This window comes from Nesoenas mayeri (assembly GCF_963082525.1).
Source record: "Nesoenas mayeri genome assembly, chromosome: 3".
Classification (NCBI taxonomy): Eukaryota; Metazoa; Chordata; class Aves; order Columbiformes; family Columbidae; genus Nesoenas; species Nesoenas mayeri.
This window is the reverse complement of record NC_137544.1, coordinates 81,971,199-81,991,837: the sequence shown is the minus strand read 5'-3', so window position 1 is coordinate 81,991,837 and position 20,639 is coordinate 81,971,199. Positions and strand designations below refer to the sequence as shown.

Below are 20,639 nucleotides of genomic sequence, written 5' to 3'. Positions count from 1 at the left end.
CTGGGCAGCCTGTTCCAGTGCTCTGTCACCCTCACTGTGAAGAAGTTTCTTCTCAAATTTAAGTGGAACCTTTTGTGTTCCAGTTTGTACCCATTACCCCTTGTCCTATCATTGGTTGTCACCAAGAAGAGCCTGGCTCCATCCTCATGACACTCACCCTTTATATATCTGTAAACATAAACGAGGTCACCCCTCAGTCTCCTCCAAGCTAAAGAGACCCAGCTCCCTCAGCCTTTCCTCTTAAGGGAGATGCTCCACTCCCTTCATCACCTTTGTTGCCCTGTGCTGGACTCTCTCCAGCAGTTCCTTGTCCTTCTGGAACTGAGGAGCCCAGAATTGGACACAATATTCCAGGTGTGGTCTCACCAGGGCAGAGTAGAGGGGAAGGAGAACCTCTCTTGACCTACTAACCACCCCCCTTCTAATACACCCCAGGATGCCATTGGCCTTCCTGGCCTCAAGGGCACAGTGCTGGCTCATGGTCATCCTGCTGTCCACCAGGACGCCCATGTCCCTTTCCCCTACACTATTTTTCTAATAGGTCGTTGCCCAACTTACACTGTTACTAAAACAAAAAATATTTTAAAAGCTTAATATTAAAGAAAATTTCACTTTCTCAGTGCTGGCCTCAAATTGGACTTCAATAGTTTGGTAGTTAAACAGTCCAACCTGAGACTTCATTATTCAGTAATTATTCAGCTGAAGTGTAGCATATGTCCTTATCTTGGAAACACAGAAAACCTTCCATGTTTCTTGAAAACCATAGGAACCTTCTCCTCAGCAATGAGCAACTTTATATATCTTTTTTGTGAATTCTAGATGTCAAGGCTATGTCTCTCCTTAGCTAAACTGTTCACATTTCTTATTTATTCTCTCAATGCATGGAAGAATTCTTACCAGTAACTGCAGCTTCTGTAGTAACTTTTCCACCCCTCATAGCAGTAGAACTCTGCATAGGATACTGAAAGTCAAAGGAGAGGAAAGGGGAAGGATTAAATTATCTGATACACCTTGGATGTAGAATAATGGAAATCAAGAGCAAATTTTGCACTGCTTGGATGGATCAGGTATACATACAGGGTGCTTAAAATCGTAGCTCTTGAGACTGATCCTTTGCGTGGTTAATTGGGGTTTGGTGGTCTTTTGGATTTTTGTATTGTTTTAAATTGTCACTTTCAGATGGGACACTAACACTAATTTTCAGAGAGATTAATGCTTCTTTTTTCCATTACAAGAACTTTATGATTTAAGTGAAGCAAGTACTGCATAGTGGATACACATACTGCAAGAATTCTAAAGTGCTTCAGGAGAAATCCAGAAGCATTCAAGCACCAAAGATGTAGTGAAAATACAATTTGATATGCATGTCTAAAGACCTATACTCAAAATCTGTCTTGTTGGCTCAGATGCCTGTATTTTCTTTAGAAGTCTTGGTAGTTAAACTTCACATAACATGTATGTAGCCAAAGACAGTGCTGAACAACTTCACACCTTTCTTCTACTACAGACCGTTTGAAATTCACCAAGAAGCAAGTTATATGCTGAAATATATATAAAAGATTTGATCTGATAGGTATGTCTGAGAGAAATCTGTCTTCACAGATTGATTTTCATTGAACCTCCACTTTTTATTATGGAACATACATACTGAAACTACAATGAAGCAGGAAAAATACCATAATCTCTATACGAAAATGACACAAATGCTCATGAAGTGTTCCCTTTCCCAGTATACAGTCACAGAGTGTCAGCAAGGTAGTAATTAGCCCAAGATGCGACAAAAACAGGTGGTTGTTCAATTGCAACCAAAGTTATCCGTGTTTGTAAAGAAATTCTACCTGGTTTTAGCAGGGCAGGAGGAAATGATGTTGTTCTGTCTTTGTGCTCTCACCCTGCTTCTGAAATGACTCCTTCCCTTTCCCTACAGAGTGCTAGTTTTAGAAAGTACATTTTTGGAAGATGGCGTTTTCTGTCCTGGTCACGTCTCTGTGATAAACCACAAATGGTTCATTGCAGTAATTCCGTTGCAACCTTTTAGACATTGCTTTTATCAACACATACTCTGTATCAGCACCTTGGACTGTGTAGAATGAAACGTTCTTTTGTAGGACACTCTTTAACATTCTACTTCTAGTAATACAGAAATATCTTTTGACATATGTAATCTCCTTAATTAGGAGATACCTATTCTAAATTATGTTAGTACATGATTTTGTTGAAGTTTTATTACAAGATATAAAGAGCAAGTTATACATAATGAGAGTAGGACAGACAGTAATGGGCTAAATTGGAGAAAGTCAGGCTCATGTTAAAGAATAAGAAAATTATTTTAGGAGTTGCCTACCCAAATAGCTTATATGATAGTAAAATCTCCATCAACTGAGATTTTTAAGAACTTGTTAAACATTTTTAAACATACATTTTTCAAAGTATAATTGATCCTGCCATAGAACAGAGGAATGGACTAATGACTTTTTTCAGTTCTATTTTATGTTGTTTTATTAGTCTTACACAATCTTAAGAATTTAATGTTTCTATTTACCTTGCTATTGAATGAATTCTCAGCTATTTTTTTTTCTTTTTCTCTTTTAGACACAGACATCAGTGAGTCTGGTATTTCTGTTAGAAGCACTGGTTCAGCTGCTTCTGTGACCAGCCAAGGTGAGCGAAAGAGGAGGACACTTCCACAGCTTCCAAATGAGGAGAAAGTGAATGAAAGCTCAAAAGCAAAAACTACATCTCATCAGAGATCAGAAATAGGTGAAAAGCAAGACACTGAACTTCAGGAGAAAGAAGCTCCAGCTCGTGCCTCTGATACTGACAGCAGAATTATAGCGAAATCAAGCAGAGCAATGAATGGTCTTTCACCTAAAGCTACTGGAGACAAAGTTTTTTCTTTTCCCAGCTCTTCCAGTAAAGAGAGAGTTGAAACTGGCAGAGAAACTTCTGTGGTGAAACAAGCTTTAGCAAAAATTCAGCAACAAGAAAGAAAGGAGCAAGGACATTGGACCCCCACAAAATTATCCTCTACAAAACCTGCTGCAAGCCAGGTTGAGAAACGTAGGGAGGAGATTGCTGTGTCCCCCAAAACTTTGGATAATCAAGACAAAGCTCCTGGACATGTTACAGATAAAGCAGAAATGAAGTTGGCACAGAGTGAGGGAAAAAGAAGGAAGAATGAGGAAACTGTTAAAGGACAAAGTCCTAAAGCAGCTGGAGGAGAAAAAAAGGAATCTTCAAAACCATTAGTGAGGCAAGGTAGCTTTACAATAGATAAGCCTAGCACAAATATACCTATAGAACTTATTCCTCACATTAATAAGCAGAGTGGATCTGCTGCCCCTTTAGCATCTGCAAACAGGATGCATGACAGAAGTGATTCAATAGATACTGATTCTAGTCTAGATACAACACTAATTTTAAAAGATACAGAAGCTGTAATGGCTTTCCTTGAAGCTAAATTGCGCGAAGAAAATAAAACTGATGAAGGTCCTGAGACACCTAGCTATAACAGAGATAATTCCATATCACCAGAATCAGATGTAGATACAGCCAGCACAATCAGTCTCGTTACTGGTGACACTGAAAGAAAATCCACACAGAAGCGGAAGAGCTTTACAACCTTATATAAAGAGAGATGTTCCTCTGGTTCCCCTTCCAAGGATGTTTTAAAATCTTCTGCAACAAGTGCCAGAGAAAAGATGGAAAAGAAAACTAAAAGTCGATCTTCAGATGGTGGTTCTAGAGCTGATGCTCGTAAAGCTGTGCAGTCCAGTGGAAGAATGAGACAACCATCAGTGGATTTGACAGATGATGACCAAACATCTAGCGTACCTCATTCTGCCATTTCTGATATCTTATCATCTGACCAGGAAACCTACTCTGGCAAATCATACGGAAGAGTTCCATTTGCCTCAGCAGATGAACTTTTACATTCCAAAATGGAAGGAAAGTCAGCTAAATCAAAAACCTCTCCTGTTGCACTTGGGCAATCTAGTAAATCTACCACTCTTCCAAGACCTCGTCCTACGAGGACTTCTCTTCTGCGCAGAGCACGACTTGGTGAAGCCTCAGATAGCGAGCTTGCCGATGCTGATAAGGCTTCAGTGGCTTCTGAAGTGTCCACTACAAGTTCTACATCAAAACCTCCATCAGGGAGGAGAGCTATTTCCAGAATAGACTTACTTGCTCAACCTCGCAGAACTCGACTTGGCTCTTTATCAGCACGTAGTGATTCTGAAGCAACAATAACTAGAAGCACTGCCTCATCTCGTACCCCAGAAGCTATTATCAGAAGTGGTGCAAGGTTAACATCAGCAGGAGATAGTAGTAAAGTTTCTGCTAGAACTCGAGCCAATAGCATTTCTCGACTTTCAGATTCAAAATCCAAATCTTTGGCTTCAGCTCATAATTCTCCCTCAGGTATGTGAGATTATTTGAACTAGTCTTTAAGAAACAAAAAACAAAAAAAAAACAGAAACCAATGACAAACAACTAGATGTCTTTCATATGTGGATTTTTGTTTTCTTTTGTTTTGTTTTTAAGGAACAGTTCTTATGAAACCTTTGTTGAGTTTTAGTCGATGCAGTCTTTCATTTTGGAGTAAGAGGCTTCATTGGCAGGGCTTGGGAATGTTTCTCACTTAAAATCATAAAGAGAAGAAATTGTAATCCTTTAACTCTTTGGATATTTTTTTAACTTGAAACTAGTAACAAAAAATTGTATTGAGGCATTCAAATGTGGCAGCACTGATTTGAATTAGTACAAGAAAAGAGCGGAGATCTCTCTGCTTAGGTCATAGTAGTAGAACTTCAGAAAATTAGTAGTACTTCTTACTACATGGAAAACATAATATTTATCTGTAAGAGGGGCTTGTAAATATACTAAATAGCAAGTGTTCCCTGAGGTATACCCTGAGCATCTGTAGGATAATTGTAATTTAAGATTAGCTTCCTGAACTCCAAAAGTGAAATTTGTTTGATAGAATAACAGCAATGAAGTAATAAATGGAAAAAATTTACACAAGCAGTACCTGACCAAATATTGTAAAGAAATTTATATTATAATGTTTGCCTTGCTTTGGAGTAGTTTCTGTTCTCTGTTCCAAGTGATGACAATTTATGATTTCATCATGATTTCCGAATCATGTTGATCTTCTTTTGTGTCGTAGTTCCTTTACTATAACATTATATTTTGTGCGGAAGGAAAAATCTGTACAATTGATTAATTTTTACCTACCGTTCAGGTAACATAACGCTTCAAGTGCAAGCAGTGTGAAAGTCTGGGTTTTTTTTTTCCTAACAGAAATATTAAATCAACCAAAATTAATATGCGATGTTTCTAAATAAGTGAACTTTGTGTGGAATTAACATATAAATCTGTTGTCCTCTTTTTGAATTGTCATTCTACCAACTTGACCTTATTTGAAACCAATCCACAATCTAAGAGAAAAATCACTAGAATAGCTCTCAATCTTGTGTGTTGCTTCTGAGATTATATATATTCTCCTTTTCTGCTTCCCATTCACAGTTGATACAAACAACTGTGATACTTTAATTTCCCACAGTCCTAGTGCCCTTTTGTTGCTCATAAATATAAATGTGCCTTCTTAGAAATCTTTACTCCCCAGACAGGTACCTTTTGGCTGTGTCGTTTATTATCTGAATAGAAATTTCTGTAGAGATACAAATGAGGTGGTCACTGAACTATAAAGTGGAGTCTATTTAATATTATGACAGGCATCTACGAGGATACAAAAGAAAAAAAAAAAAAGAGGAAACTTCAGAGAAAAACTCAGTATTTCCTGTAAGATATAATTAGAAACACAGCATGTTTTCTATTTTAATTGAAGTTTTAAGTTGATCTGTGCAGCCTTAAAAGTGGCAACACTAGGTCAAGGAAAATTGCCTGTTAAGACTGTCTGTATGTTTACTTTAATAATTAAAGCTAGTTTACATTGTGATATTGCTGATTTTTGAAGAGGTAAAGCCCAGGTGTTTTAATTTTGCTGCTGCTTGTATTTTTTTCACAAAACTCTATACAAATTTTGAGTTTTGTGTCTTTGTGAACTATTGCATGCTTCCTAACCTATTCCCAGGTTGCTGCATTGAAGCGGCTTGCTGCTTCTGGTCAAGGGAGTGGGTGTGTCTTTCTCTTCTTAGTCTCTTAATCTATCACAGTCATCTTTGTTTAATGTTCATTTCATTTACCTGCATTACACAGTCAAATTTTACTGTAGCTTGTATAAAATATTGTTTTCAAGAGAGGAAAAAATGCCATCTCCTATGATTCCAAGTTTCTCAGGAGCTACCCCAACATAATAAGCTAGGTATTTTTGAAGAACCATTGTTAGAAAAATGTATGGTAGAAATAGCTTCTGTCATAAAAAGCTTTATGAGTTTATGTATCCAAATCAGGGAGAAGCCTGAATCAATGTAAAGGCAAAAATCTGAAAGTAATTCATAAAGCAGTCAGATACTTTCAGAACAAAATAATGGCTTAATGAAACAATCAAATCTTGTTACTATGTAAGTAAAGAATATTATCACTACTGTTTAAGATTTGGAGTTCCTGATTTTATCTGGATCGGTAAGCTTATTGTATACCTTTTTTTTTTTTTTCTGGACTATTTAGAGTATACTTTAGGAAAACCTGAATTACTTTTAAAATGGTGTAATCTTCTAGTATATATAGGAATGTGTGTGTGTTTATATATAATGATATCTCTCTCTCCTGTGGTATATGGGCCACTACACAGTACATCCCCATTTTCCCATTAGCATCCTCATGCTAATAACGACACAACACGTCAAGTTATTAATATTATTAGTATTTTGTCCTTAGATAAACATTTTTAGAACATTTTTAAATGGAATGTTATTTGTATGCAATATATAAAAATGGAACATAACAGAAGCTTTCTGATCCAAAGCATGTAATTCCTGAATGTAATTTTGTGTCTACAAAAGTCAACAATTCACTTAATTTTAATACTTTAAGAAATTACTAATGAAGAGCCTGACAAAAGTGCCTCAGCTGTTTAAATGTTTTACTTCTGGTACATTTAATCAAGGCATAACAGTAATGTATTTTCATCACTCTTGGACCTAGAAAGACTGGAAAATGAATTATTGTTACCAATCCAGGATTGGTTTTTGTTTTGGTTTGGGTTTTTTTGGTCATTTTTGTTTGTTCGTTTGGGTTTTGTCAGTGGTGGTTTTGGTTTTGGTTTTACCAGAAGGCTGCTTGCTGTTGAAGTGTTAAAAATTTTAAGTGGGTCTTCTCATCAGAGAATGTTACCACGTTGTAGATCACTAAACAAGGGCAGCAGAATCTTAATTCTTAAATCCAGTCTACCAAAGACAAAGTTGTTTCCACGTTTCCCAAATATTTTTGAGTGTTCAGATAAACATGCCTCTAAAAAGGGGACAAAAAAATATGCAGTCACTGGATTTTTTTTATTGTCTTGTATTTCATATAGAAGAATTGGAAGGTAATAGCATTAAAATTCTCACATCTGTCAGCAAGTCCACAATTTCAGGAATCTTTTTTAATCCTTGATACAGTTAAGTATTGCTTACTTGTAAATGAAAGGGCAAGCAGATAAATGGAACATCTTGGGTGAGAATTACTAGCATTAAAGTTATTACCAGGGTGTTTCTGTGGTAGGAGGCATGATAACTGACAACACTGAAGATATCTGAAGAAGAATTAGTAATTTTATACCACAAGCAGTGAAAGATTTAATGAAGGCACTGAATCATCTAACAGTGGAGTGTGATCCATGAAAACAGAAAAGACCAAAGACCTTTTTTTGTAATCGCAGAGGAAAATCAAGGATGATGTTACAAAAGGAGCTATGTATTTGGAATATGAACAACAGGACCAGACGAGAGAACAACCCTTATTAACTGCACTGTAGTATTATTGCACTACTCAACACCAAATTTCAGGATATTTGAAACAGGTGAACCTTGAAAAGGCATCGATGAGAGTGGAGTATTCTATAAGGGATAGGCTTCATAAAGTGTCCTAAGATCTTAAAACCAGGATTATGGTGTCCAAATCATTAAACTTGACAGCTTAAGATGTCATCAACACATTATACTTTTTGCAGAGTAGTCATCAAATTAGGTTTGTCTGCAGGTTATTTTAGCCAGGGTTTTGGAGGCTTTTCTAGTCATTGGTACTGATATTCACAGTCTGTGGTGTCCGAGATAACTAATTGCATGATAACCTTCAAAAATCTACCTAAACTACAATGACGTTTTGTGGCTTCATAGTTTATAAATAGTATTAAAAGCATATATGTTACAAATGTATAATGGGAAACGTGCTTGGATATTGCTCCTCATGAATCATACTACTTTGAGATTTTTACTGTTAAACCTACATATTAATGAGAAACCTGTTGATAATATATAAATAACAAAAAATTAGGGCTTTAGAATTTAATGGTCTTAAAAAATGTAGATGGATTTTATGCTACTATCTAGACAGTTGTTATTGATGCCATTTTAGTTAGTATCTCTGAAATGTTTAAGCTTTTACAAAGTTCAGTATTTTTGATTGAATATATAATTTAAGAATCTTTTCCTAAAAAGTGTGGGTGGAAAAGAGAACCTAAGACTAATCTCATCAATATATTTTATTTAAGCAAATGCTTCTAATCTGAATGTTTTAATACTAAATAACATGATAAAACACTATTTTGTACACAGAGAAATCCAAGCTTCTCCCAGACCCAGATCCTGATGTTGAAACTTACAGTGGTAGAGTACTAGAAATCAAATCTGTTTCTGATATTTCACTTCTCATTCAATTTTTAGTTTTTAAATGTATGATTACATGTGCTCATTGTACAGTGCTGAGTTGCTGGACTAGCTCACTCGAGAGATTTTAAGATAAATTTTATATTTCTTTTGATGCATACAATTTGAACCGGGACAAAGAATTTAAACAAATATTATGATAAAATGTGGGTCCAACTCAAAGCTCTTTGGACCTCAGTCACACATTGCTTGCATGCTATTAGTGTGGAAATGTGCTTTTTCTGCTTATGTTCTGCTTCCCTATCATCAAAACAAGTTTGAAACTTCTAAAAAGAGAACAGTAAGTGAGTGGGGAAACATTTTCTTCAGTGGAGTTAGAATATTGAAAAAAAAATAAAAATAAAGCTGGTCATAATTGGAAGCCCACATTTAAACTGAAAAAAATTACAGAAGCATATTTTTGTTTTCAGCAATTAAAAAAATGAGGGAAAGGATGTAAGCTTAGACACCAGTCCTTGAGAGGATTACACAAACCTTTTCAAAACTAAAAATTACTTTCATTATTTGTTACTAAAATTTCTATTGATGTATACTTTATTTGTATTTTTTTTTAATGTTTCAGGAGAAATCATTAATATGTCTTGCATTTTTTGTATATTAAAAGTAATATACATTACTTGAATCTATTATTTTTAAATGACCAAGAGGTGATCACACACTTTTAAAAACTTCTACAGTAATTGATAGAGCCTCATGAATGCCAGTGACTTTTGGGAACTAAATCCCTCTTCTTGCTGTGAATGTTTGAGGACAATATATCTGAAATTTGTTTTCAAAACTTCAGTAATTCATAGGGTGACGACAGCCTTCTGCTTGGTTTCAGTTCTCTTATACTTCAGGCTGTCTTCAGCAGCATAGCTGTATATGCTTTATATATGCTTTATATATGCTTTTCACTCTGAGAGTGCTGGTTTTGTAGATGCACTGATGATTTTTGTAACACAGTATGAATTTTACTGTATATTTTCTGTACTAAATCCATGATGTGTCATCTAGGATTTTAATGCTTTCCTTATGTAAGCATGCATTCCAGACTTGGTGCCAGCTTCATCCTTCCTTCATGGTTTTTATGTATCATGTAAACCTTGAATGAAACTTGGGAAAAAAATCTGCAGAAAAAGTGCAATCTGACTATATATTTAAACGTTAATGAACTGGGCCCTTGTTTTGTAATAGAGTTTCCTTGAGATCACATACAATTATTGGCTTTTACATCTTATTTCACTCATCATTATACAAAGAGCATCCGTTTTATGTTTTTATTAATATTTATTATTTAACACAAATTTTGTAGCTTTCTTTTTAAGATGTAGTAAGTAAAGCTTTTGTGAGGTATCTGGGGATTGACAAATAATAGTTGTGTATTTTTGTGATGTTACTGAAATAATATTGGTTTTTTTCTTATTAAAGATACAATAATAATTCTTTTTTAATAATTAAACTAATTTAGTAAGCGCAAGATGGAGGCGCTTTCCTACAGATTATGCTTCCACCTCAGAAGATGAATTTGGATCAAACCGTAATTCTCCTAAACATACCCGTCTACGTACTTCTCCAGCCCTGAAAACCACACGACTGCAGAGCACTGGGACAACAGCGCAAAGCAGCAATACATTCAAGCACAGAATAAAGGAGCAGGAAGACTACATTCGTGACTGGACTGCTCACCGAGAAGAAATAGCAAGGTTGGTTTTAAAGAAGTGCCTCTAAACTAACAAAGATATGTTCCCAACAATTATACAGGTACATAGACAGGAGAAAGAGAGCTAACGGATTTTTTTTATCACCCTACTTGCCATTTCCATTCACTAACTGAAGTCTTCTGATGAGAGACTGACAGTCAGAATGCTCATGTTACCAGCACATCTCTTTCTAATGACAAAAGAGAGTAATTTCTCACTTACAGCAAGATCCCAGAATATGAACTTCTGGTTTCATTAGTCAGACTTGCAGAGGTACGTTGTGTTGCACTCTTAGTTGTTAATAATGTATATCCTGAGGCTGAAGTATATCCATAGATTTTGTACTACATTTACATGCATCTTGAGGTAAAATTTCAGATCAATGCATGGGTGATGGAGAGAGGAAAAAGTGATTTTGACAATATGAGGGACTGTGTTCTCATTTTTGGTTTAACTAGATGTTATTTTATGTTAGATATTTTGTTATTTAAATCATATATATTCACCAAAAAGTAATTTATTTTGTTGCAAGTCCCTGAGATTAGTATTGTAATTCCTTCCGTTACTGCTGATAGAACTCTACTTCAAGTGAACCAAGGTAGGGAGTTCTACTGATGCCAGTGTTCAGGTTCTGAACCTTTTCACAAAACTTGAATTGGAATCCTAAACAAGAAAAGTGTTTTCCTTTTAAAATTAATCTTAGCACTGTGGTCTCACAGATGTGAAACAGTATGTTTTCCTTAGTGTGATTAATTATTTTTTGTTTCCTTTTTTTGGTAATATTTTTCAACAATTGTATTTCTAGTGTGGTCTGTGCAAAGGGACAACACATAAGAGAGTCTGATAGCATCTTGATAAATCATGAAGTAAACATCCTCAAAGACATCTTCCTAAAGCAACTTTTTCCAAGAATCTAAAGTTAGAGACAGATATAGGGAAGAATGTGTGTATATGAGGAAGAAATTTGAAGATAGCCATGGCATATTACTTATTCCTTATAAAAAGTGCTGCTGAACTTCCACTGAAATTTCTGGCTACATTTTTCTCATCTGGGAGAGACTGGCGCTGGAAGTAATTGATGATTCAATCTAAACTGGTTTGATGGTTAGCTTTGCAGATTTTTTTTCTTCCCCTGTGTTTCTTACCATTTTCTTTATTTAGATACTGATTTTTTTAATTTGTTTTGAAGGCTATGTACTTAGCCTACATGTTTAAGCTTCTTTATTTCCAGGGGAAATGGTGAGAGGCTTAAATCAATATTGCCAAATTTGTCATTGTGTATAATAATTTCACACAAAGTGCATTAAATGAACACTTTTAAGGTTAAGAAAGCTAGCACTCAGCTGCTGAGAAATGCCAGACTACTGCTTTCTCTTGTCACTGCCTCCAACACCAGTTCCCTCGGCTGGCCTCTGCTGAGCCCCCACTGTTCTAGGTCACTAGTTGGTCCTTTCTGTGCCTCTGTATCTCTTTGTACTGATTCACAGTATTCCTCCCTTGGCATTAAGTTTAACTTCTATCCTTTCTAAGATAATTTTTGTCTCTGCTCCCTTTCCCTTGCTAACCGTAGTCTCCTCTGTATCATTGCCCGCCCTGGGTTTTGTTTGCTTCCCAACCCTCAGGCCAGCCTTGGTGATCAAAGTCCCTTCAACTCTGTTTAGACTTTTCAAAAAGAAGGAAAAGACACTTACAGTTCTCATTAAAATTGGTTGATTTCTTGTTGTTGTTGAGTAAGTTATTAGATTAGACAGGTGTAAGGATAAGTATTCCATTAAATAAATATGCAGCTGAAAGTAGTGTAGAGACTGTATTACAAACATTTTATTGCATCCATGTTACCATCATATTATATTTTAACTGGTCTTCCAAGATTGACCTAGTTTGCACTTCTCATAGCCTCTACAATTTACAGATATTAAAAAGATGTTTAAAAAAACTTAATAGAATAACTAAATTTAATCTAAAACTAGTTTGGCCTGGAGGGAATATACACCCTGAGAATGACAGGAGATTCTCTTTTCTTTTATTTAAGGATTTTAAAATATCATTACAAAATAAACTGACTCAGTGTAGGCTCTGTGACATGGTAGACAAAGCGTTAAATGTTTTTGGTAATCCAGCAGTTCCAAACTATTACAGATATCTCAGAAGTATTCCTATTTAATCATGTTTTTTCTAATACTGTGGGTATTCTTTCACTAGAGGTAAATAGGAACTAGAATTCCATGCTGTAGAAAAACCTGGTCATGGTCTCCCCATCCCAAGTCCTGTATTGTCACCTTTTCTCTTGTGTTGGAAACCGTGTCTGTCCATTATGTAACTGGGTAGTGAGTCTGCTCACTGAGTAAATCTAATAGCAACATTTCCAGGAGAAGGTTGGGGCATTAGAGAATTTGAGGTTTATTTTAGTTTTGCCTCCCTGAATTGATTTGCCTTGTATTATTACTAGGTCTGACACAGGAAGCAGTAGAAATCTGCAGGGCAACCTGCAGTTGAGACAGAGTAAATGGTGTGTACCTAAAGCCTAAGCCTCTTCTCCTTGATTATACAAGACATACTCCTTATATTTAAGCAATAGTTTCTGTTTCTAAAAGTTAATGTCGAATGACTTGAAAACTTCATTTATGAAAAGTCAGGCCCAACTCTCAGCTGGTTTATAATTTTCTTTTTCATAGTGCTTTTGCGTTAGTGCTCTGCCTGTATTGTTTCTATACGGAAACGTTGAGTACTGACTATGGCTCACTATCACATTGAAACTGATTCCAGATTTTGCTCACTTGACTAGTGTTTGACTATGATGATTGTCTAAACAAGTTGCTTGCCATCCATGTTAAAGTTGTTTACTATGATATTTTCAGGCTTCTTCATTTGAATTCATTTTTATATAGACATCTGACATTTTATGTAATTTTGATTGCTTGGCAAGAGCTCAATCGAAGTGGTTGTGGCGTATTGAAGCATTGCAGATTTCTGTGGAGGGTTAAGTCTTAATGACTGGTATACTACTTTTGATTACAGTGTTTAATGACATTTGTCTTTTAGAGGATTTACTGATAATTGAAATTTACTAGCTTTTACTTTCTTCACAACTTTTCATTAAATACCTAAATTTGTCACAGACATTCCAATGTGATTATTAACAACTTCTCTATTTAGAAAATAAAAGTTATATAGTTGTGTGAAACAAAGGAAGTAGGTGTTTTCTCTGCTATCTCTAGTACTTAGAATATAAGCTCAAACCTTGGAGTTTTAATGGTATGTATTTATATATATAAGAACATGAAATAGAAATTAAAATTGATCCAAAGTATGCAGTAATTAGATTAAATTAATTAATGTGGAAAAGGCACCATATTTTAATTTATTAAAATGAAAAATTGACTTAGTTTCTGCTTTAGTATTCCAGTCTTTGATAGTTTGAATTTAGAAATACTGTCTTGTGTAGTCATGGGTAGTTGCTGCATATTCTTCTACAGCGTTATCCCAATTATATGTATATCTATGCTGCACAAGGTTGCACTTCATGGCAGATTGCTGCCACAAAATCCGTTGTTGGAATTTGACTGGAAATTTCTGTTTGCCTTTCTAGTTTCAACTCTGCTCACTCCATCTTAAACTATCTCTAGGTCAATGGTATCTATTGTTTTTGACTTGAAGACAAAGTGAAAATAAAGAGCAGAAAGAAGCTCACCTTTAAGAAGCAGTGACCAGCATGGTGTGCATGGTGGTCACATGGCTGTACAACTCCTTCCACTTAAGTGGCCGGTGCTGCTGTTTGGAGTCCTTGGTAGTGCAGAATTAGCACTGTTAACTTCTCTGTCTTCAGTCCTCTCAGATGGAAGTATGACAAGGGTTCACTTGTTCGACTGCTCTGAATTCTAGGTTTTCTGAACTGCCTGATCCAAGCTGGAGATTCAGGATGCCATAGATGTAGAGAGCTTCTGCTTTTTGGATCTGTTTTTGTTTTGTTTTGGGCTTTTTTCCCTTCTTCTTTTGGAGCATCTTAGGCAGGAGTAGCACAAGCAGAGCTAGGCAAGCTTCTTCCCTGTACTGAACTGAATACAGAGCAGAGCTATATTTTTTGATGTGGCACATCAGAAGAAAGGAAAAGGAATCTTCAGCTGAGAATTCAGGTGTATTTGCTTAGTGCTGTCATATCCAAGTTTTTACAGGCATGTTTTGTTTTTCTAAGTAGAAAGCTTGTCTTGATTAAATTTGAGGCCTTAGGGTACTGGTCTGGAATTTCAGACATGTAAGCAGCTTGATATGAGCAAGCTGCAGGACTGCTATACAGCCAGAGGTCCTGAAGAAGTTATTTGCAAGTAGATAGACTGTAAATGTGTTCTGGACGTTTCAGGTTTACTGCATGTACACGGGTCATCTGTGCAGTATTTTCAGCGCATTTCTAGTGCACTCCATATATTGGATCTACTGCATGTTGCACACATCTCTGCTTGGGAATCCTAGAAGGAAAACAGGGATGCTTGAGATCTTTTGAGATCACCTTCTACCTTCTTCCCCTAGAAAGGCATGTTATTAAAAGCTTCAGTTAAAATTTTCTTTTATGATTCTAAAAATAAACTTCACATTTAGAAGGGCAGAGACATTTTCATAGCAAACTTATCAGGAACTAGAACTTAGAAGCTCAAAGGCTGCAGGTTGGGCTCTACTGGTCCAGAAGCATTTGTAGGGGAGAATGTAACACTCTCTTTATTACTAGGATCAGTCAAGATCTGGCTCTCATCGCACGGGAAATCAACGATGTAGCAGGAGAGATAGATTCAGTGACTTCATCAGGCACTGCCCCCAGTACCACAGTAAGCACTGCTGCCACCACCCCTGGCTCTGCCATAGACACTAGAGAAGAGGTAGGAGATCTTCATGGAGAAATGCATAAGGTTCTTCCTTTTCTTTATTTCTTTTGCTTTTAGCATTTTGCATAGCTTTTTTTAGTTATTTCCACTCAATCCCTATGCATGCTCTCTACATTGTTTTTTGATTTAAAGTTCCTTTACATTTCAACAAACAACCCAGAAATTATTCTATGAACACAGCTTGTCAAAAGGATGCATACTATCTATCTCTTTTTTTTTCCACAAAACACAGGACAAGATAGTTACTTATTTCTTGCTTGCCTGAAGCCTTAGATACCACTGGGTATCTAAGTGCATACTAGTGTGCATGCACAAATATATATGAATGTTTATACATTTAATACTTTGCATAGCTATTAAAAACAAAAAAGTCCCTTTTTTCACAGGTGACATTAAAGTTTTGCCTTCTGAACATTGAAATACTTAGGTACCATCGGTCAAAAATAACTTTAGATTTTTGTTCTTAATAACATTATCAAAAACTGCCTTGAAATTAGTTTGACTTGTGCTTCTAATAATTCTTGTTTTCTTTGACTATCTCTGGTGTGCTGCTCCATTATTATATTGACTAACTTGTTCTAGTAACCATCACAGGTCTAATGCTGGTGAACATATTAATCTGAATTTTAATCATCACTTTCTACCATATTACAATTTATCCTAATAAGTTGTAAAAGTTTATTGCATTTTTTTTCTTCGTAGCATTCCTTTCAAAATGTGTTTATTCATTTTTGTGTGCATAAAGTTTGGTTAAAACATAAGTTTACTATGTTTAGTATAAAATGGTCTTTTTCTGTGGAAAAAAAAAGATAAACACTGATAAGAAATCTATGTGAGTTGTATACTCAGAAAAACTGTAACTGCACTCACATAGATTTTGATTTTAATTCTCATGGATTTATGGCTGAACTGTAAGGAAGTAAAATGCTCATTTTCTCAGGTCCAGTTAGACCACTCTGATTTTTGTATTACTAAAAAATCGCTACTTAAACTATTGTACAGTGTGTACTTACTACTGCAGGTGGCAGTATCTCCTTTCAGTAGGTATAGGTATTTCTGTAACATTATGACTAATCTGGGAGAAAATCTAAATTTTATAGTACTGTACTTAATTCCACAGATATTTTCCATTAATCAAAGGAATAAATTATTCAATACCAGTTTATAGGTAACTGTTATGTTACTTGCCTGTAAGTAAAATTTCTGTGTGGTAGTCTAATTTTGCTGTGTATGTCTGGTATATGAAAAAAGACAAGGAATTGTTGCATAAGAGATACATCATTTTATACTGTCCAAGGCAACAGGATGATGTTTATTTGATAGTCTTCTTGTAAACTGTTTCATAAGGAAAAAAAACTCATCTGACCTTGCATATAGATATCATAAACTGCATTTTTCTTTTACCCCCCAGTTGGTTGACCGAGTGTTTGATGAAAGTCTCAATTTTAGAAAAATTCCTCCACTAGTGCATGCCAAACCACCAGAGGGGAATGGTCGGACTAATGATCCTAGACCTCAGCTAACAGATGCACTTGATCCCCCAACAATTACCCGGAGAAGGACTTGGAGCAGAGATGAGGTAAGTACACAACAGGATTGTCTCTGGTAATGTGTCTATTTTAAGCTTTTGCTGCTGTCTCCCCACTTAAAATTCTAGGCATTATTCTTTCTTTCCTACCTGTAGCAGGTAGCATTAATACTGGAAAAAATATTTGTGTATCATTTAATTTCCAAAATGTTAAAATGTTTGTTTGTATACAATACTAATTAAAACACAATTATGGGAGTTTTTTTTAAATTAAAAAAAGCTTTCAAAATATATATAATTATTTGTATTTAATTCCCATTAAACTAATAATATGCTTTTTTATTAAAAAACTATTGCAGGTTATGGGGGACAGTTTGCTGTTGTCCTCAGTCTTCCAGTTTTCTCGCAAGATACGACAATCCATAGACAAAACAGCTGGCAAAATCAGGTGAGTTTGTAAAAATTCTTGTTATTACTGAAAACGTTCTGCTCTCATCACCAATGCATAACACAGATAAAGGAAATGTATTTAGTAGCAGCTTGTGTTTTAAAAAATAGTAATGTTGCCTATGGTTTTTTTTAGTTTTCAGAAAGATTTGGAATGAATAATTTTTCCATTATTGTTTGTGTGTATTTCACATTATGTGAGGATAAATATCAGCAAAGTTTCTATGGACAGAACGATATCCATCATACTTCCAGCAAAGGAGCTGTTCCAACCATGCAAATGTTGTGCAAAATGTACATGACCTCTATGCGAGTCTTGTAAAACTCTCTTCCTTAGAAGATAAGGTTAAAATGTTGCTGAACTGTAAAACCAGGCTGCGTACATTTGTCAAATTGTTGTAAGGATCACCCGGGTTAGGAATTAAAACAGAGAAGAGCAGTTTCAGTAAATCCTTCTGAAAAAAAACTTGCTCTGGAGACAGTGTTGTCACTATTGAGATCTAAAGCAACAGATGTAACCATCTCTTATTTTTAATGGAAGATGCCTGCATAGATAGATTCCTGCATAAAATGTCGTAGTAGCTAACAGGAAGTATATACATGTCAAAAATGAGAACATGTTGCTGTACCAACAGCTCCATTTCACTTGAGTGAGTGTACAACCATTTGGTGACCACTTTGAGCAGAATAAATAAAAATTCTAAATGCAAGGATCAGATTGTATAATTCATGTGTCCTCCTTCATGTCTTCGTGCAGTTAATAATTTAAAAATTGAGAGAAACAGTAAATAGTAAAATAGTAAAAATTTAAAAATAGTATATTAAAATTAAGAAAGAGATTTGGCTGAACTGCATGTAGTTTTCTGTATTGGTTAGTTTGTCTAGGAAGTGTTAGATATTGAAATCTTAGATGGGTGACAAATTAAGCATCAGATCACAAATTTATTTCACCATAGGGTGATGTAACTTGTAAAAGCAGCAAAATACTAACATATCTGAAGGTTATATTCTTGTGGGAGTACCAAAAAAAAAAATCTATAAATTGGTAAAAACTACAGGTTATCTGCCATTTCTAATTCTGGTCTCTCTAGTAGGAGCGTATCACTGAGTGAAGAATTAAGACTTTAAAAGCCTGCAGTATATTCTAATTATTTCTGTTCTAAGGTTGTCTGTGTGTTTTTACTGGTGGTTACAGGTAACATTTGTGAGTACTTTATTGCCGCTATCTCAGAATATGTTCTTGGACTGATATTCATCTCATTTCTCTTTTTCCAACTCACCATTTTGGGGCCACAGGATTATAATATTGGAAATAGGTCATTGGCTGCCTTTCCCTCTTTGGTTTCTCCAGATACGTTCTTTTATGTATCCCAGTATTTATTTGAATATCCCTAAAGAAAAGACATAAATGTATTTTACTATGTAAGATTTGGATACATACGAGTTTGTGAAATGCAGGTGTTGTGCAATATGGTTACTCTCAAAAGCTGTGCCAAATTAACAGAGATCAACTTCATTATGCAGAATTTATTCCAAATTTTGCGAAAGTTCACAAACTGTTCAAGTGTAATCAACCTCTGAGTGCATGCTATCATTTACTTTAATAGCTGATCTCAAATGATGAGCAATTAAATACATGCAAAGAGATACTTAGGAATGACCATTCTTTGAAAGTAATTTTAAAAGGTGTTTGAAATTCGGACACAGAAACAAAATATTACATGAAGTTAAGTTTTTCACATAATTATCTGGGAAAATACAGTGACATCTGTGAAGAACTCTGCTTACCAATATATTTTTTCTCCTTTTAAAGATGCATCATTGGAACAAGAATCTTGCTTATTTACTGACTTATTTGTGGTAGGCGTCTAGGATGATATGTATCTTAAATTCCTCAGAAGCAGTATAGTAGGTACTCTTTCATTATGCTGATTTTTCTTGATGGTTGGCAGTTTCTGTGAATATGTTGCCAGCACAGCTGTAATTCACTTAAAAGAGAAGACTGAGTTCAGTACAGTAAGTTGAAACAAATTTATGTATGCAAATTCATTCTGAAAAAAGCAGGTAACTATAAAAACAAGTCTTGCACTTTTCTGATTAATATTCTGAGCTTAAAAGGTAATTTGGCTACATTGTAGTGAAGGTAATAATGAAGATCATGTATGATGTAAAAATATAAGCATACCTATAAACATTTTATATACATGTAAATATAGTGTCATTGCATATTTCTATGAAAACATTGTGGAGAAACTTTAATAAGAAATTATTTAGCATATTCCCCAGAGCTATGATCAAAACTTCCTTTTTCTGCCACTCAGAATGGATTTGAATAATACGATGTTATTCCTAACATCACTAGTATTTTGAATCAGAAAAGCAACAATAGTTTTAGAATTGTTTTTAGAGAGCTAGAACCTATTACAGACTTGATCTTAGCTTTGTTTTGATTATACAATTTCAGCCAACTGGTGTGCTTCTATTCTTTTTACTGGAGTTAAGCCAGTTAAAATTTTGCCCTGAACAGATACAGTGAGAATCAATCAGGATTTGTCCAGCCAGTAGTTGTGTATTTTTCCAAAGTACTTGAACCTTAGAGGAGAAATTTGTAGGGGCACCAGTGAGAGTAAGCCTGACTGGGTTTTCAAGGTCCTTCCTCAAATTTTCTTCTTCATGAATGTAAACCACTCTCCAGAGAACACAGACAGTATAAGGCAATTACACTCCTTACAGATTGCATAATATATATTAAAGAAATGGCATCCTTTCCATTGAGCTCCAAATGGAGAAAGACACGCTTCCTGTGAACGCAAACACCCTTCCTGCTGTTATATTTTAGTTGCAATAGCTAGCTTTACAAATGAACCAGTTTCACTTTGGCTAAAATTTATATTAAGAACATAAACATTTTCAGTCATTCTTGATAAGCAGATCTATCATAAAATAAAATAAACACAAAACAGTCATGAAAATCAATTCATATGATGATAAAAGGAAATATATATCTTTTTGCTTGACTAGTTTCTTCCCCAGTTAATTAGAGCTGCTATTTCTGATTTCCAGTTTATAGATAATGTCCCAAGTTGCACTGAGTTAAGAAACAGGATTGAGAGAAGCCTTTGACACTGTGTTCCTCTCTGTCTTCTCCCAGTGCTGGCCACACTGTTTTGGGTTTAGTGGGGGTTTTGTTGTTTTATTTTTTTCCCCAAGTCCTAGTGTGGTGTGTTCTGGATGAACCAGATTCCAGTTCCTGCTCCTTTCCTTTCACCAAATCCTC

At 35.2% G+C, this 20,639-nt stretch overlaps 1 protein-coding gene across 3 annotated transcripts in view; it reads left to right on the top strand.

Moving 5' to 3' along the window:
• The window catches only part of CEP170 (centrosomal protein 170), a 73,396-nt gene that overhangs the window by 45,757 nt on the left and 7,000 nt on the right, over window positions 1–20,639 (top strand). For 2 of the 3 annotated variants that reach the window (XM_080341823.1, XM_080341822.1), the window contains 5 exons: window positions 2,593–4,422; window positions 10,282–10,516; window positions 15,234–15,381; window positions 16,799–16,966; window positions 17,275–17,363. In XM_080341823.1, the coding sequence (XP_080197949.1) occupies window positions 2,593–4,422; window positions 10,282–10,516; window positions 15,234–15,381; window positions 16,799–16,966; window positions 17,275–17,363 (2,470 nt within the window). Of the gene's footprint in view, window positions 1–2,592; window positions 4,423–10,281; window positions 10,517–15,233; window positions 15,412–16,798; window positions 16,967–17,274; window positions 17,364–20,639 lie in introns of all 3 variants that reach the window. The other variant, XM_080341824.1, reaches the window with a different exon arrangement.